We start from the raw sequence: 24990 nt of genomic DNA on the forward strand, positions 1-24990 counted from the left end.
ATAACATTACAAACACGTTTTTCCTGACAATCTGCTCAATAACATTACAAAAAACGTTTCTCCCGACTATCTGCTCAATAACATTACAAAAAAACGTTTCTCCCGACTGACTATCTGCTCAATAACATTACAAAAAACGTTTCTCCCGACTATCTGCTCAATAACATTACAAAAAAACGTTTCTCCCGACTGACTATCTGCTCAATAACATTACAAAAAACGTTTCTCCCGACTATCTGCTCAATAACATTACAAAAAAACGTTTCTCCCGACTATCTGCTCAATAACATTACAAAAAACGTTTCTCCCGACTGACTATCTGCTCAATAACATTACAAAAAACGTTTCTCCCGACTGACTATCTGCTCAATAACATTACAAAAAACGTTTCTCCCGACTGACTATCTGGAGCAGAGAGCCAGCAAAAGACTGACATGTAAGCGAGATGTAAGAGCCCAGACAAGAGCGTGTAAGAGAAACGTTGACAAGTTAATGTTTGAGTGTACGTCGTTAGGGCAGGGACCGCTAAAAGCTAATGGACAAAGATCACTTATTTCATTGATTTACAACCCGCCTCTGAACCGCGGGAGAGAGACGCGAGAGGGGGGGGGGGGGGAGTTCATTCCTCGCAGAGCCCTGCACATCTCATTGTTGCTGGTCTGGGTGGAATTTTCACCATTGTTTTTTAGTTTGGCGGGTCCAGGGGAGGTGCGGTGGGGCGATTGCCCCCTTTCTTGTAAAACAATGGAGCCAGGTAAAAGACTTTTTAAATAAATCCCGAGGGAGGTGCAACAGTTCATTTTACGCCTAGCTCGGCTTACACTATGTATTATAATATATATATATATATGTATATATATATATATATATATATATATATATATATATATATATATATATATATATATATATATATATATATATATATATATATATGCATTTGGGAGGATAGTAGGGCAAAAAAGTTGACTTTTGTTGTAAACTAAATTTAATGTTAATTGATGACGTAAATGAATGTTTTATTGCTGAGGTAAACTGTACGTTCTGTTGATGACATGAACGTATTGTTCTACTGTTGTAGTAAAACATGTTCTCACGGTGATGTAGAATTAAAAAAAAATATATGTTCGTTAGGACCCGGATGAAGATGAAGTGAAACAAATCAAATGAACCGATAGCACACGCCTAAGGCAATCATCCATTTCACATAAACACAAATGTCAATTAACTACATCCAGGTACGGCTGCTAAAACATCAGTAATTGTTTCAACTCGTTAAGCTAATGGCCGTCTATCAAGCTGTGTGATTAGCACCTCGACATGAGCCCGTCCAGCAGACTAGCCGTCCACAAAACACACACGACCAAGTGCTAGTTAGCGAGTTTAAACAATAAAACATCAGCGAGGCTTAGCTTCAATATGGCGGTGTGTTTGATTATGATGTCTGTATGTTTTTTTAATTAAATATTTTGTGCTTCTCTCTACATTGAGAATTCAACAAAATTTTCGCAATTAATGGTATTCAATCTGAACAGCTGAATCATTATAAACATTTTTTTCGGATACAAAATTTGCAAGAATCATTTGAAAGAATTTTGTATTTAAGTAGAATTTATTTATTTATGTTATTTTATCAAAGGCAAGTTCTTGATTTAGCTTTTCATATATTTTTTAACTATTAGACTCGGAAATCTTATCAAAGGCCAAAATAGACCAACACATTGAACAATAGATTGACCATTCTATTGGTCAACACATTGACCAACACATAAATAGAAGATGGCTAACACGGAGACTAGCGACTAATGACAATCTCCCTTTCAAACAGTTAACATAAGTCCACGAGTCACACTAACCATCCCATCAAATCCCAAACTGATCTATACAACGTCTTATAATACAGAAGATAGATTACATGTATTTAGCTCGAGCTAGGTTTTTCCACTGCTTCCTACTTCTATAACCTCCAAATTTTTTACTTTCTCGTATATACGAAGTATAGAGAAAGTCTTGTAATCGTGCAAAAAAAAAAATCGAGATTTTTGCAAATCTCGACGTTTTACATCTCACTGATACGGAAAAACATAATTTTGCAATCTTGTCCGTATGTCTGTGTGTCTGTGTGTGTGTGTGTGTGTCCGTGTGTAAACACGATAACTTGAGTACCGTTACAGCTAGGTTGATGAAATTTCATATACAAGTATTTTATCAAAATCGTAGATCCGTATCAACTTTTGAGCGATTTCGGATAACCGGAAGTGGTACTTTTTCTACTTTGAATTTTTCAAAAGCCTATAACTTGAGTACTATTACAGATAGATAAATGAAATTTGATATGTAAGTAAAAGATCTAATTCTCTACCTTCTGTCAAATTTTGAGAATTTTTCGTTGACCGGAAGTACTTATTTACGCTACTTCCGATTTCTCAAAAAACTAATGTAAATTTTAAAAGTACTAATAATATTGCGCACTATTATGCGCTTTTTTATTCGCGTTCACTTGGTGTGCAATTAATTTGTCTACGAGATTTTATTCTATTTTTAAAACTTTAAGTATTTAAAATGGATTAAAAATCATGTCTATAGCCCGAGTTCCCATCCCCTGTTATTTTAGATAAGAATATTCGAGAAAGTTTAGGGGAGATCACTCCCGGTTTATTTTAACGGATTATCTCCCATCTCAAGATTTAACACGTATTACTTCCCATTTAAACAGAACATATTACCTCCCTTATAGTACGTGCATGAAAATCCCGAGCTCAAGACGTATGCTTGTGTGACTACACCACAGTGTGGCGATGAAATATCGGCAAAGTCCTCTGGGGTCGAACGGTTTTTTTTTTCAAACTTGGCCATTGAGAATCCCGGGGGAGGGGCCGGCCCAAGCACGATGGAGGGAGAAAGATGAGGGGATTGATAACTTTACCGATTGCGTCGGGCGGTCATCACTTCCGTCATTCAGCTCGATACCGGGACACAGTCGTTGGTGGACCGAATCGATACCGTGCTTAGATCTCACTTAGTATTACTACAGGGATCGATGCATTTTAAATGCTGGAATCGATTTCGGTATTAATGAGATGTGGTGGGACCTTATGATTCAGTACTCGTGTTGTAAGGTTAGGTTTCGTGAAAGAGGATAGAGGGTATGACGTTTCATTGTAGGACCTCTACAAGTGTAGTAGGACAACAGGACATTTTTAAGCTGGACATAAATCACATTTACTATGACATTTGTGATAAACCAAGTTCTTATTAGTGTTCTTTTGCGGCTAAATTGATCTTTAACTTAGGTTAGTGGCCAAAGAGCATTAAATTAAACTAGACTTATATCGAATTTTGAACAATATGTACGTCTTTGAAATTGAGACTGTAGGTAATAAGTCGTAAAGTTAATGTATGATATATTGGTATATGGGTAGGAAATGTCATGAAAACAAGGTGCAGTTTGATATTTGGGATACATGAAAAACGTGTGTTAAAAATGTAGTAACATGTCACAAAAACAAAATAAAAATCCAAACACAAATGAGGGCACGTGCATATCTAGATGAGTACTCACGATAAAACTGGCGTTGATGTAGTCGGAGTTGGAGACGTTGGCGTTGGAGGACAGGATGACGCGGGAGTGGTCATCTGTGGACGTAGGAAAAAACTGTCATTGAACGTGGACATTTTATGCGACATTTCAACCCAAAAAAAAACAACACGACATTGAAATTTCTTGTAATAGTAATGTACTTTTAGATAAAAAAATTAATTAGCTAAAAAAGCAAAACAGTTTAAAAAAAAACCTCTAAATAACACATGACAAAAAGTGTTAAACAAATTCTTTTGTAGGTTTTCTACCGACAGATTTATTTTTACGATTTTGCTAATTAAGAAGAAATTAATTAGTTTCTTTCATTAATCTGATGTTGCAATGTCATGTTGCTGTGTAATGGGCAAAACATATTTTTGTGTATTAGAGTTGATATTTTTACTTTAACATGGAGTTTATAGTCCAAGAAGGTAACATAGATAGCATCTACACACAAAACATAGCGACCTAATGCACTCAAGTTGAAACATCTTGGCAAAACAAATACCCTTTTACTTTACTAGAATTGTGAACATAACAAGGGGAATAATTCATCAATTACCTCAGCTTGAGTTATAAATTGAGCTTGGGATAATGGCAACAAATTGCCAGATAAAGCTAATGACTGACCCTGCTAACTAAACCGAATCTTCCATACATGGCAATAAACAAATATATTGTCCTGGCAACTTTTAGTATCGAATTTCAGGCTCCTCTTGACAAATGAGGCCAAATTTAATGTGCTATTAATGTATTCCTTTTTTTTAAAGAACACTATTGGATACTAAATATAGATTTGCTCACTACAACAGAAGAAGGCGTGACGCAAGTATGACAAAGTGATACAGGTAGGCCTATGGGATTTAGCTTTGTTGTTGTTGTAGCAAAATGGCGGATAGGCCTTGGCAGTAAGGCGCTTTTATTAATGACCTATCAGGATTAAGAATGACCTAATCCTAATAATCTCTACCCTAATTAATGTCAGATTAGATAGTAGTACTGTGGCAGAACAGGATTATGGTGAGGTTATATGTGATTTTGTATGTCGACTATGTGAGTGATGTATGTGTCATTAACACGTGCTGTATGTCATGCTTGTGTGATTGACATATATCTCAGTGACAAACAGACAAAACCATAAGACAATACTAAAAAACCATGGGAATAAAACCTTGAAGTACTTGCACTTGCTATATGTGATGTATGTACCAGTTACATGTTCTATATGTGATGTATGTACCAGTTACATGTTCTATATGTGATATATGTACCAGTTACATGTTCTATATGTGATGTATGTACCAGTTACATGTTCTATATGTGATATATGTACCAGTTACATGTTTTATATGTGATGTATGTACCAGTTACATGTTCTATATGTGATGTATGTACCAGTTACATGTTCTATATGTGATGTATGAGTCAGTGACGTTTACCATCAGAGGTGTGCTTTATGTGTAGAATGTAGCAGCTATTTATTTGCTAATAGTGTCGGTCACGCGTGATCCATTATACCACGTTGATTTGTTAAGTAACTAATTAATGAGACCAAGACAGCCCGCTACCTCATTAGTCTCTCAATTTGTACGATCACGATCGTGGCGTGTGTCATCTCACGTGACAAACCTACCAGACAGTTAATGGGAAAAAAGCGGAGAAGGGGGGGGGCTGCAAGCCCATCAGAGCTTCTCTTAATAAAAAGTACAGGACCTGTCACGCTAGGCTATTCCCTGTTGTCTTCAGCTCCAGGGTAGGGGCCGGGGGGGGGGGGGAGGGGGGGGGGGGAGTATCGATTTTCGTGTGACTTGTCAAAGATTTCTCTCTTTTCGTCTATGCCACGATTTGAATTTGACGCGACGGACAGGGGGGATCTGTGGATCTAGTGTTGGGTCAAATTCATTAGTTGAATCACCAGGTATGGAGAAAACAGAAATCCATATTCGTATGAAGGTACAGGGGGTGTGTCTTGAAGGTGAGTAGTGTTTAACCAGGGTGAGACAGAAACTCACGTCGTGTTTACTGAGCACGCTAGTAGGTGAAGAACATGCACGTGAAGATTAACAAACGATAGTGTACTCACACTACTAAAACTAAAACCTGTTTAAAAATGTATAACTAAAACTGCACAAGAATCAGATTTTAAACTGCAAGGACTGTGTAAAAAAGCACGGTAACAAATCTAGGCGGGAGGTGATTACATGAAGTATTTTTTTTCAACAAGAGATGGTGGTATTATAGTGATGAGGGGGGGGGGGGTGGCGTAAGGCTGTTGGCATGTTCAGATAAGGAGTTGGGCGGAGGGAACAATCAATATTCTATGCATAACCACGTGTTCGATAGCCAATATTTCATGACAGGATGTGAATATTAAGGAGGCAACTGAAAGCAAGGTTACAGAAGGAACTAGGTTGCCTCTTATAATGAACAAGAGTATTGGAGTAGAAGGGAGTGGGGGTGAACTCCTCCAGTGTTATATTGGTGTTGGGGTGAGGAGGGAGGGAGGGAGGGTGGTGGGTGTAGCTGAAGGCAGTACAAGACATGAAGACAGCAATAGGATGTGACCCGGCCATAAAACATGGCGTTGTGGTGTTAGTGCTTGGTAATGTGAATGGTGGGTAGAATGTCTATTTCTGGGAGTGTGCGGGTGTGTGTGTGTGTATTTGTGCTGCATTATGTGTGTATGGCTGTATGCTTGTGAGTGTGTATGTATGTATGTATGGGTGTGGCATTGTGCTTGTGTGTGAATGTGTGTTGCATTGTGTGTTACAGTGTGTGTTTATGTGAGTTTGTGGTAGTGCGGGTGTATTGCAACGTTTGAATATGGCGGCGGTATGTGTAATAGTACGTGTGTTTAGTATGAGAGTAAGAAGGATAGCAATTTTTAAATGAGACTGATAGAAGAGACCAAGAGACAAGACCAAGAAATGAGATCTAGAGACGAGACCATCAGACGAGACTAAGAAACCAAGAGACTAAAACCTTGAAGCACTAGCAAACTTAGAAAAAAAATGGAGTAATATTTATAATGAAACTAAAATTGCGAATCAATATTTGGTAATGATGCACGCACATGAACCCCTTCAAGTCTGAAGCGGTAAAACAGCAGGAAGTAAAAAAAAAGCTTAGACTAGACTCAGTTTTAAAATTTAATAAAAGTTCCATCAAGATTTTTTTTTGTGGCCCTACGCAACAGTCGTTTTTTTTTCGCCCCCAGTCTTGGCGTGTGGCGGCCTCATTAAGCAAATACCGCCTTCTGGGTGTCAGGGGCGTGTTCTTCGTGCTCGGGGGGTGGTCTGAGGGACGGTGGTCTGAGGGAGGGGTGGGGGGTGGGGGGAGGTGCGCCTCATAGTAGTATTTAACAACCAACGAGGAAGCCTTCCAGTCTGTCAAGATTTTACAAGTGATAAAAAAGATGTAATAAAAATATTCTAACGTGTCTCGAAGCTAAGATTGTGTATGATATTAATGGAAGTTCAATCATGAATCGAAAATTTAAATTTGGAGAATATTCTACACATTTTGATGCAATCTCCTTGCAATTTAAGTTATTTTTTATATTTATGTAGTTTTAATATGTTTTGGGATAAAACTGTAAATAAGCAAGCAATTAAGGAAATATCTTATTTTTTATTCATTACAAGGAGTCTTGACAACATGAGGCTGTAGAACTTGATAAAACGATTTACAAAAAATTAACACAGATGATGGGATGACTGAAAGATATGTGGTGGGGGTGGGTAAGAAAGGGGTGGGGTGTGACAAACACAGCGATGAAAAACAGACGTGTCAAATGAAATCAAATTGGGGTCAACACCATCCCTTTGGATAAAACCGTCAACAAAACATGCGCAAACGGCTTCAGAAGCTGTAGCGCGTGCTTCATGAGGCTGAGCAGGCTAGCTATGCCGGCAGACTTCTCATTAATGGATCGATGTCCGGCTCTAATGGTACGTCCCTTAGAAAACAATTTCCATAGGATCCCCCAATACACTGATTATACGTGAACAGATTAGTCCCATCTTTGAAATGAGAACATAATTTTTAAAAAGGGAAAAAAAATCCATAAATAAATATTTCCGCCCGATCGACTGGTCGATTTAATTCGCATCATTACGGCAAGTAGCCGGCGAGGTTAGGGTAAAAACCAGAACAGATGGAACAAGGGAAAAAACACATGGTCACGCCTTAAAAAAAAAAAAAAAGAAAATGTGTAAAAAAAATTAGAAGAGTAAGGGTGGGGAAAAATGTGTGTGAGAAAGATTGACATAGTGAGGGAGTGGGGGGAGGGGGGAAGTGAGGGAGGGTGTGAGGGAGGGAGAGAAGGGAGACACGATGAGAACTGAAACCGTGTCTCCAGGTTTGGCGAGCGATGGCATCTTAATTGTGGTGAGTAACGCAGCGCTGGTGTTGTGTACAGAAGGAGCATGGTGCTCTGTATGCCATACAAAATGGTGGAGGGCTATATATATATATGTGTAGGCATATATATATATATATATATATATATATATATATATATATATATATATATATATATATATATATATTGTTGATGCCTATAACAATATATATATATATATATATATATATATATATATATATATATATGATTTTTAGCTTTAGGTATATTGATGTATTTATGAATACATGCATTTGTAGATTTCACATGGGCAGAGACACCTAAAACCTGCACGTGCTAAATGTGTTCTGAGCAAAAGGTGAGAATGAAAGCAGGTGTGTGCGCACCTGACACGGTGTCCACGCACCGTCGTGCACGTGTGTCGCTTGATGAGACCTGTAATCACCCAAGCGTCGCATGCGCCGTGGCATTAGTGTGAGTAAAATTGCCGCGACGTAAGTCTAGCGTGGCAGACGGCCCTAGCGTTACGAGACCCGACCAACGGATCTCCTGGGTGAAATTAATGTTACAGAGATTGCAAAGAGCGGCCAGGGATGGGTATTTCGACTAGTGCTTGTCCGCGGGTTGGCTGGTTATTGGAACGGATGTCGGAACACAATCTGAGCAGTATTGATTAGTTAATTAAATGTGGGAGGGCATTCGCTCACAGTGGTCTTTATCTGTAGGGATACAAGAGCGGGGGGGGGGGGGGATAGGAGCGTGGAGGCATTTTGTAACACGGACGGGGGCGGGGTGGTTGGAGGAGGTAAAGTAACGCAGGCTGCTTTCTGTTGTAGGTAGAGAAATGGTGAGAATACCCATAGAAATGTTGCAGAATGGTGACGTTACAGCGTGATAAGTGGTGACACAGCCAACAGTAACACTACAAAATGGTGACTTCATTGTGTTATAAGTGGTGTCACCAATAGAAACTTGCAGAATGGTGACTTTACAGAGTGGTAAGTGGTGACACAACCACCAGTTACACTACAAAATGGTGACGCTACATAGTGATAAGTGGTGACACAACCACCAGAAACATCACAAAATGGTGACGTTACTGATAGAACACAGGCGATCACAGCTACAGAAAAGTAACTCTATCCTAAAAAACGCAGTTCCTGTTCCTACTTATAAAAAACACAACTGTACTTTAAAAAAATCCATAGCTCTACACGTGGATTAAGTTTTAAATATATTTTATACTTTATTGTTTTACGTGATTTTACCACAGGTGCTTAGTTAGCCAATGCCCAACACACACAAAATGATCAATATTTCCAAAATCAAGCTAATCCGCGTAAAATACAAACACGGACTTCGAGCCATTATTTGATGCGATCTTTAATGTTCTTTCTCTACTTAATCCATAAGTTAATAAAAAGGAATAAATATCACATAAAAATATTTGATTGCATTTTTAAAGTAATTTTGAAAAAAAAACATAAAAAAAAACAACTACTAGCTAGTAATAAAACTTGCGGTAGTATAATAATTAAAAGCGCGTCATAAAATCACATCGGTTGCTAAAATTCACACTAACTTGTGGTTTTTAAAACAACCGTTACAGGTTAACGACATGAGCAATCACACGCGCGAGCGAGGCATGAATAATTAGCAGCGCGCGCACGCTCGCGACTAAAATATTTATCCCGAAAAAACGCATGTTGTAGTTAAACAAGAAGAGTTGTGATCAAGGCAGAACTTACCTGTGCGGGTGTGATGCCAAGCGAGACGAATGATACGGAATCACAGAGATAACACAAAGTCTGGTTAACAGAGCCGGTTTTTTGTGACGTTAATGCCGGCAGTACCGGCAGTCGAGGCAAACTGTAACCAGGTTGGAATAAAGGCCTCTAGAATCTGCAGCCTGGCAGCGTAGCCGTGGTCAATATGTTGTCTATGATTAGGGCATCCACGCCGGCTCGCGCTGCTTTGGACAGCAAAAGGTTTACAGGCGCCTAGCAAGGGGGAATAATCAGGTGGCAGCAAGTCAGCTACTCGTAAGATTGGCGACGGCTGGCAGCCTGCGTCGTAGCTGGCTGGTGACAGGCGGGTTGCCATGGAAACGTGGGGGAAAAGATTCTGTAGCCAGCCGCTGGTTGGCTGGCCTGTCGTTAGGATGAAGCCCTAAGAAGTTATTATTTCGCCCGGTCGCCGCTGGTCGCTCGCGCCCGCCCTGGGGCTTATCCAGGCCTACACAGGTGGGTCAGGCCGCGCCGTGTGGTCAACTCACCGTCGTCACGTGCGGCTCACGGGATCAACTCACCCTAGTCCACGCATTTGGCGCTCACGTTTGCCCGTTAACACGCTCAGCGGGTGACAAATCTAGCCCGGCCTACACACCGGAACATTTCTCATCTGGCCAGCCGGAGGCAGCTTACACGTTTAAGCTCCGGAGCTAAAGATGTCTTGGACACATTTAAACTCTCGAGCTAATGATGTCATGGACATATTTTAAACTCCGGAGCTAAAGATGTCTTGGACACATTTAAACTCTATAGCTAAAGAAGTCTAGAACACGTTTTAAACGCCGGAGCTAAAGATGTCTTTGACACATTTTAAACTCTCGAGCTAAAGATGCCTTGGACACGTTTTAAACTCTCGAGCTAAAGATGTTATGGACACATTTTACTTCTAGATGCCGTTGACACAAGAGCTAAGAAATTTCGTGTACATTAAATACGAAGCTCTAAAATAAATTCTGACATCTGTTAACCTCTGGAGCTAGAGAATTTCTTACACATTTTAATCTTTGGAGCTAAAGAGTTCAGATTGGGAGTCACTATGTTAACGAATAACATTTTAACCTTTGAATATAATCTCTCCTGAACGCTCGGAGTTGATCATTTCTCGAGAAATCGCGACGAAATTGAAAAATTTAATTTGACATGTTTAGATGTATTCACGACATATCGTATCAGGACACAAGTCAGACAATACATCTATTATCTCAGCGTACCTCATCATCTCACTCAATGAGGTAACATAACGCAGGCGTCACTAAAACAACATTTCTATGTTTCTGCCCCGCCCACCCCACTGTCTGACGTCATGCTGTTAACCCCTTCTCGGCCATATGTGTCCGACTCGCTTAATCTCTGCGACACAGTGACCGCGGGGACACGCCCGGACACACCTATCCGTCATAGCAACCGCCAGCCAGCATCATTACGTTAGTTCTAAAAGAGAGAGAGAGGGGGGGGTAGAGCCAGGGATCCCCCCACCCATCATCTGATGCCTGCTTTAACGAAGATGAAAAGATGGAGGCAAAAAAAGAAAATTTAAATGGCAATCAAGTTCGATTTGAGGTTACCGGGTGAGTTGTTAGATGGAGCGGGTGACACACTGTATTTATATGTGTAGGTGATAAGGTACATATTTGATGCATCAAAGTTGATAATCATAAGATCCGCATCGACAAAAGAATGGCGTATATATATATATATATATATATATATATATATATATATATATATATATATATATATCTATATCTATATCTATATCTATATATATATATATATATATATATATATATATATATATATATATATATATATATATATATATATATATATATATATATATATATAGGGGCACACACAAAGCTTAGCATCTATTAGCTATACTTATAACGTGAAGGTAAACAATGATGCTAGCTGGCCATCCAACATTACAAGGTGCCTATAGCCATTTTGTGAAGATTGTAGCTTTTAATGCTGGTGAATAAATAGAGTGACGAGATACATTTACTGGTAACTTTACAACTACGTATGTCATCTTTCATGAACTGGTGACCAACTCATTAACCGGTGTCTTGTTCAATCACCGGTGCCTTCAGTAAGTGGTGACTAGTTTAGTTACTGGTGACTAGTTCAATCACTGGTGCCTTCAGTAAGTGGTGACTAGTTTAGTTACAGCTGACGGATAAAATTATTTGTGTCGTCTTTCAGTTACTGGTGACTTGATCATTAACTGGTGTCTTCACTAAGTGGTGACTTTAGTAAGTGGTGACTGGTTGAGTTACTGGTGACTTGATCATTAACTGGTGTCTTCACTAAGTGGTGACTTTAGTAAGTGGTGACTGGTTGAGTTACTGGTGACTTAATTATTGACTGTTGTCTTCAATAAGTGGTGACTTTATTAAGTGGTGACTGGTTGAGTTACTGGTGACTTAATCATTAACTGGTGCCTTCACTAAGTGGTGACTTAAATAAATAGTGTCTTGTTAAATAACTGGTGACTGGTTGAGTTACTGGTGACTTAATCATTAAGTGGTGACTTCACTAAGTGGTGACATTAATAAGTAGTATCGTGTTCAATAACTGGTGACTGGTTCAGTTACTGGTGACTTTTAAGCCTGTGACAAAGCCTCCAGCTACTTGTAACATTTCCAGTCCCCTAACTAACAGGCGAATCAAACATTTCACGAAAAAAAAATTGATTTAGAATCACATTTCAGCTATCCTTATACACCACCCTTGTCTGATTTGTGCTATAGATTTATGCTAACAAAGCCGAAACACCAATACAAGATGGCTTTTGGCTAGATTCCTGTGATAGGGGTAGGATGGGGAGGGAGGGGGGGGGGAGACTACCAGACTTCCCGTCAGTACTGGATAATAATCAGGAATCCCTGTAGCTACGTAATTCTGGCACCGTCTGTGTGACTCTTTGTGCTAATACTGACCCGTGTCCAGCCGACTTTTGTTTCGGAGGCAGATATCGGGGTGTAATTGTGGTCAAAGTAGAGCCGGTACCGGGGACGGGCTCCGTCTAATGAAAGACCTCAAAGCTGGGGGGACGCGGAACCCACGTTATGCCAGCCCGGCCGTCCAGTTCCGGTACAAGATGGAAGCCACATCCGGGGCTGTCTAATTGTGTCACGAGGGGGGCGGATCCTTCTGTCTGCGATCAATGGCGGTATGCGTAGAAAACACGGACATTTTACCGGGGAAATTTAGGTAAATTAGACGCTTTACTTCACTGGCTCGCTTCAAAGGCTGATCTCGACGTCGATGGAGAAATCAAAGAATTTCATATTTCATCTGAGGAAAACTTCTTTAATTAGCTGAAAGATATAATTTAGTGATTTTTTTTCTTTTAGTATAGAAGCGTGAAGCTGGGCAGTAAAGATCGAACGTCAGGTCCTTATCGATTTTCGGCAATCGATTGGTGTTGTGTAATGTTTGATTTCTGTAATGCATTCCCAAATACTATATGGTTTCCTGCACATTTCCGGGTACCCTGAGTTGGTTTCGACCCCGCGGGTCCTGTAATATTCAGTTCCAGACATATAATTCAGGCTTTTACATCGCCCCCCTCCTCCAACCTACATGACGTCAGCAACATTTCCGGTCCCTAAACAAAGGCGTCATCGTTGGCTTACTCTACTCCTAATACGTCAGCGTAACACCGAGCCCATCTCATACGACGTCAACATCAGTGACTACGCAGAACCCCTATGTTCATGTCTACTGTATTTCCAGATGTCCAGATTCCCTGCCACTCCCAATACCCCCCCCCCCCACACACACGCACGTCAAACTATGTCATCTGCACCGTGATCAAACTTTAAAAATTTCACCAAACTGTCCCAAAGTCAAAACTCTGGCATATAATGTTTGATTTGGAGTTGTTGAAAACCACTTAAAACATGATAGCGTATGTGAATTTGATTTACTCCAAGTAAAGACTTGACTTGCTAGTTGAGATATTTTTCTTGACGTTTCACCATGGGTTTTGAGATCTGTTTCTTGTCGTTTTACCATGTGACACAAGTGTGTTAAGAAGGAGGAAGTGATGTCATCACATTTAAATTTTCTGGGAAGTGATCGCGCAAAGGTTCAACGATAATTTAATATTATTTTTACAATTTGTGACGCCTCGTTTTTTTTTCTTCAGACGTTTAATCAAATGCACCATTTTAAACAGAGAATGCATTCTCGTGTATTCTCGTTTGGTGATAGCAAGATGGCGGACACAAGATGTAAGTATCGCGTAGACAAACAATTTACCAAAAAAAAAAGTCGTTTAAATGATAGATGAAGGAGCCACTGCGTATAAGTTAATATGCAAATTAGTTCGCCGCGACCTGAAGCTATCTTTAAATCTCTTTCTTTACTTAAAAAAAATAAATATTCTGATATAGGCCTATATATATATATATATATATATATATATATATATATATATATATATATATATATATATATATATATATATATATATAAATATATATATATATATATATATATATATATATATATATATATATATATATATATATATATATATATATATATATATATATATATATATTTATATAAATATATATATATATATATATATATATATATATATATATATATAAATTTAATATTTATAATTAAAATTGGTAGCGATTAAAAGAAAAATATTATCACATCTAAAATCAGTACGGATTTTTACATTTTGATATCTACACATCTCACATATGCATGCTTTCAGCAGTATTGAAAACCACATTTACCAAAATTAGAAGCTTAAACTGCATAAAAGTAACCCAACATAAAGAACGTAGTATTCTATTTTAGACTGCCTATTTCGCCCGAACTATTCGTATGTTACGAGTACTATTCTGTGTGACATTTCTTGCTTTATTATTTAGTGACCAGCTCACACGCGGAAATCCGGATAGTGGTATCGAAAAGATTTCCTAAGTTCTCTAGAAATTGATTTCTATCTTTCTATTTCAACACAATTTTGTAATCTTTACGTCTGGCTAAATAGGGATTAGTGAAGATATAGCGGGGTTATTTAGTTTTCGTTTAGTAGTTTGTATTCATCTATTGTTGGTTATTGAATGAGGAGATTCTAGTTGATTATTTATTTATGTTGTAGTTCTGAAAAACAATGGACTGTGTGTCACATTGTGACAAGACACAGTGACTGATGGAATGACGTTGGGTTGAGAACACCGAGTAGATAATGACAAATTGTATTCACAATAGCAAGGTGCGTTTTGTAAGGAGAATATGACAGAAGGCATTTATAATATAATACACAACATATTGTCATGACACACTAATATGTGACAGATGAATAATTGGCTTGTCAAAATAACATACAGTAAAAGCTAAAAGACACAATGAAACATGAAAAATTGACGTGACAAATTGACACACATGACAAATTGACTCGACACCGTGACATATGAAAAATTGACATGACACAATGACACACATGACAAATTGACGTGACACAATGACAGACACATTGACGTGACACAATGGCACACATGACAAATTGACGTGACACAATGACACATTGACGTGACACCGTGACACACGACAAATTAACGTGACACGATGACGTGCGTGACACAATGACACATTGACATGACACGCGACCTGACACCGTGACACACACAGATGATGACGACACGAAGACTTACACGGCAGAACGTCAGCGAACCGGTTCTTGCGTGTGTTGGATTGGTCTGTTGCCATCTTGGTGCTGGAGGGGTCAGCGACGTAGCTGCTGACCGCCTCCCACTCTCTGTCCAGACGGTCCTGGTTCTTCAGGTGGTCCTCCATGTAGGACTGGAACACAAAATCAACTTTTGTAGGACCGGAATATATAATGTCCTTTATACATGACACACTATTAGCTTTTGTAGGAACAGAATATAATGTCCTTTATATTACACACAATTAGTTTTTGTAGGACCGGAATATGATGTTCTATATATATGACACACAATTAGCTTTTACAGAACCGGAATATAATCTTTTTAAAAATATATGACACATTAACTTTTATAAAAACAGGAAAATAATGTAGTTATAAAAGTCTAATATATAACATAATATTTCTATATTGGATTACAATATAACAGAATGTTCTTAATGCATATATAATTATCGAGTTCAACCACAACAAATTACGAGACTTATAATTGTCTATTTAAACGAAAAAAACAAACAAACATGAATTGTTTTAATATAAGCTCAATACAAAAACACACAGAGCTAAATTAACACCTAATGATCTGCACTCACGACTAAAAACAAATTATTTTCCTAAGTTGAGGAAAACAATATGTTGTCATTCACCTGCGACTAAAAATTAATTCACTTTTTAACCCACTATTCTTCGCTTCAACAAGAAAATATACGGCGTCCAAGTTTTTAATTCACGGCTATTTATTAAATTACTCAAACTAATTTCTCCGCACGAGCGGTTTCATACACCTGACCTCTCTCACGTGACCCGTCTCCCATCATGCTCTACAAAACTAAAAAAAAAATTAAAATGTAATTTAACATATAAAAACTAACACCAGGGTTATTAGACCAGCTAAAAAAAACCAAACAAAAAGTTAAAAAAAAAGTGTATTTTAATGAAACACGGAGCGAATCTTTTGAAACCCAGCCCGATGACTAGAAATAGGAGCCCAAAGCCCAAGATTTGAGAAGATCGATGCTGTGTGTCTCCTGCGATCTCCGTGCTCAGACCTCGGTGTGTGAGAGATTACCAATGAACGGATTAAATATTCATAAACTCTCGGCGTTTCTTGCCAGATTTTTATCACGGCAAGCCAAAAGTGGACCGGCGTAGAGTGGTTTACACAGCCGTCTTGTAAATGTAAACAATCAATAAACGGGCACACACATCATTATATTTTACAGAAAACGATATGCGTATAAATAAATAAATAAATATTTATATCTATATATACTATGTATATATAATTTGAATATTTATTCATACAAAATATACAATGATACATAAAATATGAATATAAATACATAAATATGCTACAATATGTGTACATTATGTATATTTATAAATAAATAAAAGAAATAAATAAATAAATAAATAAATAAATATATATATATATAAATATATAAATATATATATATATATATATATATATATATATATATATATATATATATATATATATATATATATCCATAAAATTGCAAACGAGAAAGTAAAAAGAGATACACCGAATAGGAGACTACAGCATAATGATAAGTGCTCATCTTTCAGCCGTCCACAAAATTGTTTCGTTGCTTTATTTTATTTTTTTAATTTCCGAGCAATATTGTCTATCACAGTTTAAAAATTTAAAAAAATCCGAGCAATTTTGTTAATAATTTTTTTTATCGAACCGTTGAGATGACAGTGTTTGATAAATTAGAAACATTCGTGGCAGTGGGAAGATTATATCACATTTGTGGCAGTGGAGAGATTATATCACATTTGGTTAGTGGAGAGATTATATCACATTTGGTTAGTGGAGAGATTATATCACATTTGGGTTACGCTATTCTGTTTGCGTCATGGAGGTAAAAGTAGATCTCATGTTCTGGTGCGGCGTTGTCACATCACAGCCGTAGACACTGATTGTTACATCACTGTCACATCAATGTCACATCACTGTCGTAGACACTGATTGTCACATCACTGTCACATCAATGTCACATCACTGTCGTAGACACTGATTGTCACATCACTGTCACATCAATGTCACATCACTGTCGTAGACACTGATTGTTACATCACTGTCACATCAATGTCACATCACTGTCGTAGACACTGATTGTCACATCACTGTCACATCAATGTCACATCACTGTCGTAGACACTGATTGTCACATCACTGTCACATCAATGTCACATTGCTGTCGTAGACACTGGTTGTCACATCACCGTCACATCAATGTCACATTGCTGTCGTAGGCACTGGTTGTTACATCACTGTCACATCACTGTGACATCACCTTCACATCACCGCCGTAGACACTGGTTGTTACATCAATGTCACATGACTGTCACATTAATGTAACATCACTGTCACGTCACTGTCGCATCGCTGTCGTAGACACTGGTTGTAAAATACCAGCCATAGACACTGGTTGTTCCTTTACTGCTACCAAATTACTGCCATTGTCGCTACTTCACTCTCCACTACACATCAGCTGGTCAGAGCTGTATCATTTGTCTTTTAGACACGAAAGAAACCCCTGTACAGTTTTTAAGCTGTTCGGATCCTGATTACCGATTCAAAGCAGAGACATCTTCCACACGACCACCAAGATCCCACCTTTCTCTCTACCATTGTGATTTGATTCCATGAACTGGCACTCGATCCTTACCACTTGACCCTCTGGATTTGATCAAAGCAAAAAACCGTATGGGTTTGAACTCTACCACTAAACTGTCTGAATCTTACCCCTACCACTGGGCCACGTCGTCCCCTACACATCAAACATTATTACCATATATTTTTACGAGCAGACTAGATTTAAAATTTGAAAAAAAAATCTAGCGTTTCATTGGTGACATGAGAAGGTTTCTCAAAATAACCCATGTGATTTTGATATTGGTTTTATAGAACGAAAGAGGATATTAAAGATGGCGGACTCGACTCATTAGGAGTGTGTTACAAGGAGGGGAGGGGGGAGAGGGGGAGTTTGCAATGGATGCCCGCTACAAGCTGGGGGGAGAAGGGACGGACGATGCTGGTATTACATGATAGGGGGGGTTGCTGGTATAACAGGAAAGGGGGGGATGCCGGTATTACAGAAGGGGGGTGGGGGATGATTGCGGTAAAAGAAAGGTGAAATGACGCGAACATTACGTCTCATTAATTATTCTTTGAGAAGTCTTTACCGGGATAGCCTAATCCTTTTGAAATAAAAATCCGCGGAGAAATTAGTTGGAAATACGGTTTGAACTTGAAAAAAAAATGTATTTCAAATTAACTCCCACCCAACGATTGATTGGTTTATGTCCCATTATTGTCATGTGACTTTGAGGTCATAAAAATGGTGATAAACATGTTTTTTTTTAAACACAATAGCATTTTATATCAAAATAAATGATGAATTAATCATAATCTGCAAAAAATATTATTAATTTTAAACTTATTATATATTTTCGAGTACGAAAATTAATGCTATCGCGTGATCGGCGAGACGCCGCCATCTTGCCGACTTTGCATTCATCCTCGGTCAGACCTCATGGAAAATGGAATTAGATTCTAATTATCTGCGTGAAAATGATTTAGATTCAAGTAACGAAGAAGTGTAAGACCTTACTGATGTCCTAGACACTGGAGATAATGAAAATACAGTTTTGAACACTATTTTGAACTCTTTCTCTACACATCGTAAGTAACTCAGTTTTTATCGTTTTTTTTCCTACTAATTTTTTGGCGATTTTTATAAATTTTTCTTTTTAATGATATTAATTAGATATAAATGTGTAGTTAAAAGAACACTCCAATCATTTTACTATGTAACTAGCCTAGTTTCAGTTCATAGTATATGACAATTATTAAATAATAGTAGAATTGGTAGCAGTACTGTCTACCGTCTAGAATGTAAACACAAATCAGCTGATCATACATGACTGTAATAAAAACTCAGTTTTCTTTTGTTACAAACAGTACTAACTTGTACTAACTTATTATAAATCACCTAACATTTATGATGAAATTATTATATGTGAAAATATTAAATAGAATCCATATTTTAAATATTTACCATTTTTTCTTTTCAACAGAACTGAGAATTTATAAAGGAAAAAAATTAGTGAATGGGTATCCCTTATCAACTGGGACTGTTACCTCCTGAGAAAGAACCAGGAATTCAGCTGGCTGAGATGAGGACAGGAGACAGTACAATGAAGTATATGTTTACTCAAACCTATTGTGTTTGTAAACTCAGTGGATATTGTGACATACATTATGTCAATTTACCAATGGATATGTAAAGCGACGCAGATCACCTCTCTGTCTCGGGATGATTTAATTCGACACCTGATTAAATCTTACAGGTTTTATGGACTTATAATACGTTCTGGGGATTATCAACACTCATTGTGACAGATTCTGAAGCAAGAATTTACTCTATGCTCTACAATGGACTGCGGCTCAAGTTTTCAAAGGTGTCATGCTTTTTTAAAGATGTACTATCAAGATACTGAACATACAGAGGACATATTATACAAATAATGCTCCCAACCTACATCAAAATTAAGTAAAGTAAATTGTTGTAGCTTTATATATTTCCATAGATAAGACAAAGGTTAGAAAGAATATTTTTCTTGACAATACATTATCATGCTTATGATTGTGGATAAGCCAACAGTAGGGTATGCAATTATGAGCTTTGGCTGATCATTGAGAGGTTACACATAAGGTTTTGTTTTTTATATTTTATTATTCTGGTCAGTGGGCCAGATGGTTTAGCTTATGTGGTGGATAGAAGTGATCAGTTTATAAAACTGTAATGTCCTTCGGTAAACAATTAAGTACTAGTAGTGTACTAGAACTAAATTTTTTCACCTTTGAGATATAACTAAAGTTAATTTCTGTATTTTACTTCAAGATTATTGAGAAAAGAATCCAGATATCTTAGGAAAAAAAATTCCCACAAGGTATTGCCAATTACACTCTTTAAAAGTTAGTTGGAAAGTTAGGTAATATTTCACTTAACCATACTGTTTCTTTGGCTTGTAAGCCACCATTATTTTCCAACCATTCCATGAACCATACTATATCAGATTAGATTGAGGTTTTTAAATTGTTATTGTATGATAAAACAATATTAAAAGAATATAAGTTAAGTGTAGATAAGTGTATATGATACACTTTATGTTTACAAAAAGAAGGAAATTGTTTGTCTAGTTATCATGTGTGTTCGCATTATTTATTAATTGAAGATCATTAAAAGCATCTTTTTTAATGTAATAAGAAGCACTGTAGATATTACAATTTGATTATTTCATTACATTGACTTATGTGTGTGTTTGATTACATGTTAACCTATGTTTGCCACTTTTAGAGTAAAAATGTTTGGGGAGAGGTCCAAATCATGTAAAGATCATCATAAGATCAATTAATTTGTGAAAAATCCATTTCTTTGCACAGTGCATTCAAAATTGTCACATTTATACATATATGGATGTAAGTCAATAAAATATACATATTAACTCAATAGCTCTTATCAATTATTTTTTTGCTTCTTAGGAACTGTTGATTTTAAAGTTTTTAATTATTTTTTTAAAATTAAACCATCAGATTTTAGGCTACAAAACTAAAACCAATTGTTAACACCTAAAAACTCTTCAGTAATATTAAAGACAAATCAAATACCTACACAATGATATATAACACATGTGTGTGCTGATGTTCAATCTATACTTATGGTCAAAAGTTACAACCATACTGCCGAACACTGAAAATATCACTAAAACCCTCAGTCTGTTAAGAGTTAAGGTACGTAAAAAATATTCACGTATTTTTGTTTTACCTTTTGCTAAGAAATGTATTACGTAGAAAATGACATTTTGAGCTGAAGTATTCTTCTATCGTTTATAATAAACTTTTTCTTTTGTTGTGTCTTTTACGGTAATATTTGAGCAACAGTTTACCGAAGGGACTGGTAATACTACTAATACTAACATACATTCATGTAAAAATGACAACTAAAATGTTTGAATATTTCAGGACAATAATCCAACATTTAATGGACATTTTGAAGACAATATATAAGCAAATATAATAAATAGATGAGGCAATGACAATAATACAAGACTTAAGTAGACATTACAACCATATACAATAAATTCTACAGGGCAATGGGAGACTGGCTTTAACATTTCTATGACAAATACAGTTAAAAAATTATGTAGAACAACAGTACACAATTAACATGGACTTGTCGAAGACAGCTAACAAAAATAATTCACCAGGGCACAAAGACTTTCATAGATATTTTCTAAGACGATAAACTTACCGGGACAATTTATAAATAAGGCATTGACATTATTTAGGAAGTATATAAAAACTCACCCTCACCCGGACAATGTACAGGTATGGCTTTGACATTTTGAGGACAAATACAGAACCTCACATTTTGAGGACACATTAAAAAACTCACCAGGACAATGTACAAACATAACATCGACATTTTGAGGAAAACTTAAAAAACTCACCAGGACAATGCACAATTTTAACTTCGACATTTTGAGGACAAATTTAAAAACTCACCAGGACAACATCGACATTTTGAGGACAAATTAAAAAAACTCACCAGGACAATGTAAAAACATCACATCGACATTTTGAGGAAAACTTAAAAAACTCACCAGGACAATGCACAATTTTAACTTCGACATTTTGAAGACAAATTAAAAAACTCACCAGGACAACATCGACATTTTGAGGACAAAAAAACTCACCAGGACAATGTGGCCAGTAGAAATGTCCATGTTGGTGGCCGCTGGCTCCTCGCTCCTGCAAAACGGCAAGAAAATAATTTCAGTACTGGAACACCTGAGCCTGAACGGGGGTGGGATCTCTAGACCCCCCATGGGCGGGACTACCTCCCCCCAGCTCCGACTTCGAAACTGAGACCTCTTGTCGCCCATGAATAAAGAATTTTCGTATTGTCACATGATGCGGGGTTCTGTACAGGGTTTATCAAAGTTTCTATTGTACATGATGCGGGGTTCTGTACAGGGTTTATCACAGTTTCTATTGTCACTTGATGCGGGGTTCTGCACAGGAATTATCAAAGTTACATAACTCTGAAGTCTGTTTAAGGATTATCAACGTTTTTATCAGACAACTGTGTTGGTCTGGGTAACAAGACTGTAGACACATTTTACTGCTTTATAACAAGACATGTTTCTGTCTTGATTGTTCGCTAAGTCCAACACTAGGCGACAATCAATACACATCAGTAGTATACAAATCACGTTTCAAAGCTCGCATACGCCGATAAACTCGTTTACCCACGATACTTCACTTTATTTTGAATACTGCACTTTGTGAAAATATATTACTATCAGTAATGAAATAAAACATCGCAGATTTTATACAATATAAATTAAGGCTGTACATTTAGTTACTTGACTGCAACTTTTAGTATTTTTAAAATACAAGATGATTTAAAAAAATACAAGTATACGAAAAATGAAACCTGATGTAATTAAACTAGGTCTAATGTTCAGTTCCGTTGCTATGGTAACCTGAACATGATGCCTCTTGTATTTCAGCATGCCGGCTAGCAACAAGATAATCTTATGCCCGTGTGCCGGCTAGCAACAAGATAATCTTATGCCCGTGTGCCGGCTAGCAACAAGATAATCTTATGCCCGTGTGCCGGCTAGCAGCAAGATAATCTTATGCCCGTGTGCCGGCTAGCAACAAGATAATCTTATGCCCATGTGCCGGCTAGCAACAAGATCATCTCATGGCAACATGCCGGCAAGTGTGACAACATGCCGGCAAGTGTGACAACATGCCGGCAAGTGTGCCAACATGCCGGCTAGCAACCCAAGATGACCTAATGCTCGTGTCTGATTTCTACATTGGAGCCAACTATGTAGCGCAAGAAACCTGATATGCCGCTAATCAAAGTTTTTTAAACACAGAAGAATCAACACCTCCTGAGTCCCTGGTGTCAGGGAATTAAAACTGTTCATCAGACCGTCACAGCACGGTGCGTGTGATCTAATTATAGGTGGGTTGTCCACTTTCTCCCCACCCCCCACATCTAGACGGGGGTTAACTACTGGCAGGCAGGTGAAATAACAGTGTTACAGGTAAATGATGCAATCACAGTTTTTTCCCCGGCGTCTAGATCCGGTGGGTTGTGGGGTCTGATCTGATTGGCGCAAGAGATAAAACTAATGGCTAGAAACAGCCAGTTAACTTGATACTATGTCAGAAACAGCCGGTTAACTTGATACTACGTCAGAAACAGCCGGTTAACTTGATACCATGTCAGAAACAGACGGTTAACTTGATACTATGTTAGAAACAGCCGGTTAACTTGATACCATGTCAGAAACAGCCGGTTAACTTGATACTATGTCAGAAACAGTCGGTTAACTTGATACTCTGTCAGAAACAGCCGGTTAACTTGATACTACGTCAGAAACAGCCAGTTTATTTAAATGTTATGTAAGAAACAGCCGGTTTATTTAGTTGTTGCTTTGTCAGTTAGCCGGAAAAGACCGGTTGTCCTGCTGGTTAACGTATCACAGTTACAGAAATAAATTTAGATTTCTTCTTGTTTACATAACAAAATGTTAGAAAAACCCTTCATGCCAATTAACGTGTTAATGTGTCAATTAATAATGTAACGACAAAAAACATTGTTTAAAGAAAAAGTCTGGGAAGAAATACAAGGCCATTCTGTCTGTGTGCAATCATCCATAACCAGCAAACTGAGAGCAGGTCAGACGTGACGTGTGTCAACAGACATTACGTCATCACAAAGAACAATCCTGCTGGGATAGTAATCAAGTTTAGACTAATGTTTATAAGGCGGTATCCAGTCTAGCAGTTAAAATAAACAAGCCGTAGTAATCATGCCATGTGGTAGGTGTGGTCGAGTCGGTAAAGATCATGGTTGCTGAACTGAAAAGACTCGAGTTCGAACCCCCCGGATAGATGAGACTCAACAGCAACTCTTCTATAAGAGCCAGCCCCAAAATCAAACAACCGCTGCCTTGTAGTTTGTACATAGTTGGACAAAGGCTATGGAAGCAAATCCAAAAAGAAAACCAGGCTAAAATATGAGTCAACGCCATATATGGCGTATGACAAGTTGACACGTAATACTTAATTGTGTTGGAGGGAATCACTTCCAACTCTAAAATTAAGAACGAAGAAGAAGAAAAAAAATATGCCATCAGATTTTTAAATTTTGTTCCGTCTTAACTGTTTATAAAGCCCCCCATTCCATCTGTAGTCCAAATTTTAACTAAAATCCCATTAGAAATACGACCGGAAATACAACAACCGGTGACGTAGCAGAACACGTGACTCCCGTGTAAAACAATATATGTAATAAAATTAAACTCGCGTATAATACTGTAACAGGAGACACATCATAACAGCCAAGTGATTTATAACAATGTAATTTAATATGCCATATACATTGAACATACAAGTTATATGACACCTGTAATTTGTAAATAATAAATACAAATG

General features: G+C 37.5%; 1 protein-coding gene across 1 annotated transcript in view; it reads right to left on the reverse strand.

Annotated features, from left to right (window-relative positions):
• Positions 1–24990, reverse strand: part of LOC131946479 (receptor-type tyrosine-protein phosphatase N2) — a 242185-nt gene that overhangs the window by 20918 nt on the left and 196277 nt on the right. Inside the window, exons 13-15 of the mRNA XM_059307257.1 lie at positions 22227–22281; positions 15421–15568; positions 3563–3636 (exon numbers count right to left, since the gene is read on the reverse strand). Of these exons, the coding sequence (XP_059163240.1) occupies positions 3563–3636; positions 15421–15568; positions 22227–22281 (277 nt within the window). The remainder of the gene's footprint in view (positions 1–3562; positions 3637–15420; positions 15569–22226; positions 22282–24990) is intronic.

The sequence above is a fragment of the Physella acuta genome, unplaced genomic scaffold, assembly GCF_028476545.2.
Source record: "Physella acuta isolate Inbredline_101_S28 unplaced genomic scaffold, ASM2847654v3 ptg000562l, whole genome shotgun sequence".
In the NCBI taxonomy this organism is placed as follows: Eukaryota; Metazoa; Mollusca; class Gastropoda; family Physidae; genus Physella; species Physella acuta.